Source organism: Patiria miniata, unplaced genomic scaffold, assembly GCF_015706575.1.
Source record: "Patiria miniata isolate m_02_andy unplaced genomic scaffold, ASM1570657v1 HiC_scaffold_20, whole genome shotgun sequence".
NCBI classification, from domain to species: Eukaryota; Metazoa; Echinodermata; class Asteroidea; order Valvatida; family Asterinidae; genus Patiria; species Patiria miniata.
The window spans coordinates 31,443,818-31,452,883 of NW_024037059.1; the positions used below are offsets into that span (position 1 = coordinate 31,443,818).

Consider the following 9,066-nt stretch of genomic DNA (forward strand, 5'->3'; position numbering starts at 1 on the left):
CTGAATCAAACTGACAAAGTAGTCGATGCAACTCTGACTTCCCAGCTTCAAGCCTCAACCCCCTCCTTTCGGCCATCGGCTGAACAGACAGTTACCCTGTCGTCGACACCCGGTGACGTTTCGCCGACTACACCAATGCCCCCCTGCCTGTAACGCCAATCGATGGAGAACAACCTCTCCTTAATCTGACTCGAGAGATATCGGACACTCTTGCTCGTCAACGGCAGCCTACCCATGAGCCTGATGTATATGACGGAGATCCCATTATGTTTCAACCATGGCGCTGCGCCTTCAAAACCATGGTTAACCACGCCCACACACCGGCTACGCAGAAACTTACCTTTCTCGCAAAGTACACCAAAGGGGAGGTGAGGAAACTGGTAGATAGATTCCGACATCGCTACGTTTCTAGCCCTGAGACAGCCTATCAAGAAGCGTGGAAAGAGCTGAAGGAGCGGTTTGGCAACAAGACAAATATCACCACTGCAATCATCCGAAAGCTCATCGATTTCCCCAGATTCAAAGCTGAGGAGAACCGCAAGCTCCAAGAACTGGCCGATCTATGTGTAGACGCTGCTGCCCAAATGAATGACCTGCCTGACCTGAACATTCTCAACTATGCGCACAATCTGCATCCCATACTCGAGAAGTTGCCCACATACATCCACAATGCTTGGCGTAAGCGTGCTTCAGAACACAAAACGGCAAAAGGCAACTACCCTCCATTCACCATGCTGGCCGAGTTCTTGAAGCAAAAAGCGAGGCTACACAACGACCCAGAGCTGTACCCATCAAGCAAGATTCTCCATCCAACTCCTGAGAAACCGAGAACAGACAGGAGCCGCGGATCCTCTCTTCGTGTCCTAGCGATTTCCACTCCCACAAAATCTACATCTGCCCCCTGGTGATGTCCACACCCACAAAATCTGCACCCGCGTCAACAGTTCAAGCCAAAGAGAAGTGCCAGTTTCACGACATACAAGGCCACCGTCTGTCCGAGTGTATTGCCTTTGGCAGAAAACCTATTCAAGAGAGACGACAGTTCTGCATGGACAGAGGTCTGTGCTTCAAGTGCGGTTCCAACCACCGAATGAAGGAGTGTGAAACGAAAGTGCAGTGCAGAAAATGCAAAAGCACCGAACATGCCTCCTTCATGCATATCAACCAGAAGCAGAACGAGGGGGAGGTACAGAGCGAGAAGCAACCAGCAAATAGCCACAAGGATGTAGTTGCCAATACGAAGTGCACCCGGTTCTTGACCTGTTCCTCGGCAAGGTCTTGCTCCAAGATTGTTCTCTGCAAGATCTACCACAAGGATCATCCCAAAAACTCCATCCTTGGTTATGCAGTGCTGGATGACCAGTCCAATGCCTGTTTGGGAGGCCCAGAAGTATTCGAAGCACTCAACCTTGCAGGCCCCGCTTTTCCGTACGAGCTTTCTACCTGCGGAGGGAACAAAATCACATCGGAAGGAAGACGAGCGTGTGGCCTGATTGTTGAATCACAAGACGGGAAAACTGAACAGCTACCTACCGTCATCGACAATGCCTACATTCCTGGTGACAGGAGCGAGATTCCAAACCCTGACCTCTGTGAAAACTTTCCCCACCTCAGGCCAATTGCTGCAAAGATACCAGAGGTGCGAGACGACATCAACATCATCCTTCTCGTCGGAAGAAATTGCCCTGAGCCTCTGAAAGTTCGAGAATCGCGTAATGGTCCTAGAGGAACACCATGGGCGCAACGTACTGACCTAGGTTGGACTGTCTCTGGACAAGTTTGCATGAGTGGTGCCAAAGGGAAAGTACACGCCTCCATCAAACGCACGATCCTTCAACCACAACCTGATGGACCAGATATCTGTGAAAATCACCTCTATGTGAAAGATATGCTCTCATCAGCCCGCAAGAACACACCAATGGACATATACATGGAAACTCCAGAGGAGACTTGAAGGCCCTGTCGATCGAAGATCAGCACTTTCTCGACATCTTGACAGAAGGTGCCCACACCAACTCAGATGGAAACCTGGAGTTCCCTCTACCCTTCAAGCAACATCAGCCAAACCTGCCCAACAACCGTCCTCAGGCCCAAAGCAGACTAGACAACCTCTTGGAGAATCTACGTCGTAAGCCAAAGATGATGTCAGACTACATTGCCTTTTTTGACAAGATCCTAACCAGAAACCACGCCAGCCGAGTACCTGCGAATGAGCTGTGCCCTCTTCCTGGGACGGTGTGGTACCTTCCACACTTTGCCGTACATCATCCCAAAAAGCCGGAAATCAGAGTGGTTTTCGACGCCAGTGCGGAGTTCAAAGGCATCTCCCTCAACAAAGCACTCCTCCAAGGGCCGGACATGATGAACAGTCTGTTGGGGATTCTCCTTCGATTTAGGCTAGCCGAAGTTGCTGTGATGGGGGATGTGGAACACATGTTCCATAATTTCTACGTCAACACAGAGCATCGTGATTATCTGCGCTTCTTGTGGTTCGACGACAATGACCCTACTAAACCAACAGTAGAATACAGGATGAACGTCCACCTCTTTGGCAGCATCTCATCCCCTGCTGTAGCAACATTCGGTCTTAGAATGGTTGCCGACGAGTGCGAATCTACTCATGGGGCTGACGTGAAGCAATTTATCCACAATGACTTCTACGTCGATGATGGGCTTACATCACAACGAGACGCACAGACTGCCACAAATCTGGTCCAACGTTGTAGAGATGCCCTGGCCACCAAGAACTTGCACTTCCATAAAATTGGCTCCAACAGCAAGGAAGTCATGAACGCTCTTCCCAAGGAAGAGAGATCCAAGAACCTGAAGTGCATAGATCTCTGCCAAGATGAACTACCTACCCAACGATCCCTAGGAGTGTACTGGTCCCTTGAGCGAGACACCCTCACGTTCCAAGTTGACCTGCAAGACAAACCCTTCTCACGGCGGGGAGTCCTTTCGGTGGCAAGCTCCATCTATGATCCGCTGGGTCTAGCAGCACCAGTCACCATTGAAGGGAAATTCATCCTACGAGAGCTTATGGCGGCCTCAAAAAAGGAGCAAAACTCGCCTCAGGATCTTTGGGACCGTCCACTGCCTCAGAGCTGTCTCCCAAGATGGACCCGCTGGCGCAATTCTCTACTCAACCTTCAAGACATCCATGTTCCCCGCTGTTATCATCCTACAGACTTCGGCCATGTCAACAGACGAGAAATTCATGTCTTCTCTGATGCTAGTGATCTAGCAAAAGCAGCGGTCGCCTACTTGAGACTTGTCAACGAAAACAACCAGTCACATGTGTCCTTCCTTCTGGCTAAGGCGAAAGTCACACCTCCCCATGCGGTATCCATACCACGACTGGAGCTGTGCGGGGCAGTGCTGGCAACTACACTGGTGCAGACTGTTGAGCCAGAGATCAGAGCACGAGCAGCTATCGACAGTACCACCTACTACACCGATAGTAAGGTAGTCCTTGGCTACATTTCCAACCGATCTAGACGTTTCCATGTGTATGTGGCAAATAGAGTGCATAAAATACACAATGTGTCAACACCCAACCAGTGGCACCACGTGCCAACAGACGAGAATCCTGCGGACCTGGCATCTCGCTCAGTCCCTGCTAACCAACTTAGCACCTCGACTTGGTTTAGAGGACCAGACTTCCTCTGGCAGCAAGACCCCTCTCCAACGCAGACCGAAGCATCTGCCAGTCATGAAATTCCACTTGACGATGACGACCCCGAAGTGCGGAGAGAAACGCGCGTCAACCACACGAACGTCAGTGACCAACCCAAGAGTCCAGTCACCATGGCCCAGGGATCGCAATTGGGATGTAATAGGTTCTCACGCTTTTCTACCTGGGCATCCCTCAGACGTGCAGTGACAACCCTCATTGTTGCAGTTAAAACCTTCAAGTCGAAACGGGAAGGGATCAGTGACGACAACCGGCAAGCTGACAAACCCCGCAGACGAGCATCTGTTGCAGAGTTGCAGAAAGCAGATCGTGTGATCTTCCATGCAGTACAGAAAGAGTACTTTGGAGAGGAACTGGCCAGCCTCATCACCAACAGTGATCTGGAGCAAGCTTCGACAAATGCCATAAAGAAGAAAAGCCCCATGTACCAGCTAAGCCCCTTCATTGACAACGATGGACTCATCAGAGTCGGAGGAAGACTGCGAAGAGCCGACCTCGATCTAGGGGGACGTCATCAGGTTCTCCTTCCCAAGAACAGCCATGTTTCCAAACTCATTGTGAAACACTTTCATCAAGAGGTCAAACACCAAGGAAGGCATTTCACCTTCGCAGCTATTCGAGCTGGAGGCTTCTGGGTCATCGGCGCTCATGATCTTGTCAGAAGTGTCATCAACCAGTGCACCATCTGTGCGAAGCTAAGAGGCAAGTTTCTCACTCAAGTCATGGCCGACCTACCTCAAGACCGGCTCCAGCCAACGCCCCCTTTTACCAATGTTGGAACAGATGTATTCGGACCCTGGACCATTGTGACGAGAAAAACCAGAGGCGGCTCAGCAGATTCCAAACGATGGGCTGTAATCTTTACGTGCCTCTCCACTAGAGCTGTCCACGTTGAGGTCATTGACTCCATGGACACCTCAGCCTTCATCTGTGCACTTCGAAGATTTGTTGCAGTTCGTGGACCGGTCGCCAAAATCAGATGCGATAGAGGAACAAACTTCGTAGGCGCCAAGGGCGAGCTGAACCACGAACAAGTTGGGAGGTACTTGACTACCAGGAGTTGCGAGTGGGTGTTCAACCCCCCACACGCCTCGCACTTTGGAGGAGTTTGGGAGCGGCCAATAGGAATCATCCGACGTGTCCTGGAATCAATGTTTGCCCAACTAGGAAAGCATCAGCTAACCCATGACGTACTGGTGACTTTTATGGCGGAAGCATGTGCTATCGTCAACTCGAGACCTATCACTACAGTCTCCTCAGATGCCAATGACCCCCGACCACTCACTCCTGCCACGCTCCTCACCCTGAAGACTCAGACACTTCAGGCACCTCCAGGTGACTTCGTCAAAGAAGATCTCTATGCCAGACAACATTGGCGTCGTGCCCAGTATCTTGCAGAACAATTTTGGCTTCGATGGCAGAAGGAGTACCTCCAGAGTTTGCAGCCCAGGACAAAGTGGAACAGTACGCAGCCCAATATCCGCGAAGGAGACGTAGTTCTGGTCCGAGATAAGGAGCTCCGGAGGAACAACTGGCCCCTTGCCAGAGTCACGAAGACGTACCCCAGTGATGACGGCAGAGTTCGCAAGGTCGACATCATTGTCTGCTCTGACGGGACGCGCAGAACCTACTTGAGACCTATCTCGGAGCTTGTGCTCCTTGAGAAGGGTCACGACTCAACACAGTGCTCTACAACCGAGTGAGACAGACTGTACACGAACAATTACATCCTTGATTACATATTCAGTAAAAGTTTCTCTAGGTTCAATTTTAGACGGGGAGTGTGAAGGTCATTGTTCCCTTATACACCCCAGCCACACGATGGCGCCCTTTCCTCCAGTCCCATCACTTGAGGGCGCTGTTCGACTTACATAGGAACAGCCAGATCAAATACCATGCTGCTTGCATTCCCGACACCTTTGTTTTAGTTCAAGCATTTTCTAGATTTTAAGACCTACAGCTGATAGTTTTTACAACCTTTGAGAAGTTAGACCCTCCTGAGATGTACTTTTAAGCCTCTTAATTTGACTCTCAAGAACCACAGTAATGTAAGTGATTTTCTAGTGATTTTTTGAGCCAAGAGATCTGACTTTCTTTGATTACATACGTACATGTAATTTTGCCTTAATTCACTCAAGTATTTAGAACTTTTGACTACTCATGGATACTTCAAGTGATATTATAGACACCTAGAGTCTTTGTATGATTAATAAGTCATTAGATTTTCTTGTGCCTGAAATAATTTACTTATATTTCGCTACCACATTGATAGGGTTTTTTTTATGTTAAGCTATCGTTACATTTAACCTTAGAATGAGAAGTTGCTGAACGTTACTGTGAAGTGGGGATTACAGCCCGTATTCACTATTTGAGTGTTTTTTAGATTGACTTTCCCAGTTTATCTCTGTTTACTTCATGTAGACCGAACTTTACAGTATTTTCCTCGAACCTGTTCATGTTTTGGACTTTTGCCAGATATTTAGTAGTTTTGTATCGTTTTTATCTTGTTAACAGTTCACCGCGCATTAAAGATCAAGTGGAATCTGAAGCCCTGACCTTCGGCCATTTTGCATTCTTAATCGTGGTTGACACTAGCTGGTGGAGTTTATGTTATCGCCTCCCGGGCTACACCTAATACCGAAACCAGTACATCTTGGTATAAGGGACACAGGCACACTTCATTATTCCGTGTTCCACTCGCGCTTGATGGATAACTAACCTAATAAATAATATTTTGTTTCAAGAAATAGTCCATCATTTGTAATTTGTGCATTTTGTTCATTTGAAGCAACAAAAGCGTTCAAAATCTAATGAAGGATACTGAACAACTAACCTGATGAAGTTTCAGCTCAGCTTCAGCTGTATATTCCGAGAAAAACAGCATTCTAGGATCTCAATTTCAAATCAAAAGTTGCTGAATCATGTTATGAATTGCCTGGGCCTGAATTCAGCGTCCGAGACACGTTCTGACTGAGCCAGTTGTAGCTATACGCGATGTTGCGCACTGATCCGACGAATTATAGCAACCGCACTCGCGTGTGCGTCGTGCCAATGCTTGCGCGCGCTTCGCCGAATAACAAAACGAACTACTAATTGAAATTTTGGAAAGGCCTTCTTTCGTTGATTACTTCAAAACGACAGCTTGCCAGCAAAATTCACAGGGAGTTTAGTCCACTTACTATCTTTCAACCAAGTATGTTTTTCAGCAATAATTACGCCAGTTACTTTTCGGATGGCTGCAAATGATGGACTATAGCTTTAAAGCCCGAGTCCATCATTTGCAGCTATCAAAAAAAGTAACCGGCGTAATTATTTTTGAAAAACATACTGGTTGAAAGAAAGTAAGGGGACTAAACTCCCTGTGAAATTATCCTTTCTGGCAAGCTCTCATTTTGAAGATATCAACGAACGAAGGCATTTCCAACGGTGCTTCTTAAGAAGCACCGTAGGAAAATTTAAATTAGTTGTTCGTTTTGTTATTCGGCGCAGCGCGCACAAGCATTGGAACGACGCACAGGTGCGCGCGGTTGCTATAATTCGTTGGATCAGTGCGCAACATCGCGTAAAGCTGCGATTCAAAACAATTCGAAACATGATTTAGCAACTTTTGATTTTAAATTCAGATCCTAGAATGCTGTTTTTCTCGGAATATGGAGCTGAAGCTGAGCTGAAACTTCATCAAGTAAGTTGTTCAGTATCCTTCATTGGATTTTGAACACTTTTGTTGCTTCAAACGAACAAAATGCACTTATTACAAATGATGGACTATAGCTTTAAATGTGTGTGAATATAAATTCCACATGCATTGAAGACGGCACACTTTGCTTGAGACGGACATAACCCAAATTAGCATATCTTAATGAATGGTGTTGTGACTGAATAGTAACTGATTAACAATAAAAACGGTTTCAATAAATTTAGTCAAAATTACTAATGAAAGGGAGCTGATAGTGTAGTGGAGCACGACCATTATAATGAGGATTTGTTGAGGATATATCACATATTGTAACGATTTTTTTTTTTCAAAAACGATCAAATGTGACCTGGGGTTGATAACGTTAATAATGTCCTCTTCATTTCATGCTTGCTGATAACTTGATTGTTGATTATCAAAAACTGGTGCCTGACTGTTCGACACAAATCTCGTTGAAACCCGAGCTGCAGCAATTGGAATCCAGACCACAACAAAAATGCAAATCTGTAATAACATTCAAAAACAAATATGTTCAAATTTAATACAATCTCTATGCAAGGAAATTAAACAAACACAAACCTATGTAAGTAGTTATTGCCACGTCATCGATTGCGATATCCGATAAGGAACCATAACGGAACGCCTGAATTCCTATTCCGAAGCTTGAAGTCTGTCTCATTAACGATACCTCTTCCTTAAGCCACATAGGACCACCTGTCTGCTCCCCATGCAAAGAAACGATGGTCTCATGACCGGGTAATTTTATGACAAACAGATCACCTAGAATTTCAGTGGGGAAAATGAGAGGTCGAATAAAAGTACATTTTGTAATTCTATATATAACATTCAATAGAATATTGAGTAAGATAATATTTAACCCTATCATGACACATAATGTATTCTTTGGAGCGCTTTTACCAAACGGCATAACAATACCATAAAATTACTATGACTAAGATTTTAATGTGTTACCATAACCATTTCTTTGGTATGTCGACGATTGCCATAGCAACCGATTCAAACATTGGTAGCAAAACAAAAACAAAAACAAAAACATTGAAATAAAATAAAGGGTTTAGATAAGAAAAAAATTCAACAAATTGTATTCTAGACAAACACTAGCTGTTTCGGCTGTTGGAAATGACTCTGTGACAAGTGATGACGACATGATGACGTCACTTCAAATTTCATCTATAACACATCCCAGTCTAAGTACTACCAACTTACCAAGTTACAACCATATCGGACGTAACGTCCATTTATTGATATAGGCCTAGGCCGTAAAAAAATGCCCCTTTAATGTGACATCACATGACATGTGATGACATCATAATGACGTCACTTGAATTTTCATCTACACATCCCGGCATAGGTACAAATTACAACCAAATAGAACGTATAGATTTAGATATGGGCACTAGAAAAATGCCATTTCATGTGACGTCATATGAAATGGGATGACTTCACTTGAATTTTCATCTATAACACTTCCCGATATTGGTACATATCAGGTAAACAACCAATTCGGACGTAGGGAAAAAGTGTCCCTTTAAGGTGACGTCACAAAACATATGATGACGTCATAATGACGTCACTTAAATTTATATCTTTAACACATCTTAGTACAGGTATATATCAAGTTACAACTAAATGGAACCTATGGTTCTTTAGATATATG

The 9,066-nt window shown here is 45.6% G+C and overlaps 1 protein-coding gene across 1 annotated transcript; it reads left to right on the forward strand.

The window, feature by feature from the left end:
* Positions 1–907: 907 nt before the first annotated feature.
* Positions 908–5,397, forward strand: LOC119728039. The gene is made up of 2 exons (XM_038200118.1): positions 908–1,745; positions 2,000–5,397. The coding sequence occupies exons 1-2, from the start codon at positions 908–910 to the stop codon at positions 5,395–5,397; spliced, it is 4,236 nt and encodes a 1,411-aa protein (XP_038056046.1).
* The last annotated feature ends 3,669 nt before the right edge of the window (positions 5,398–9,066 follow it).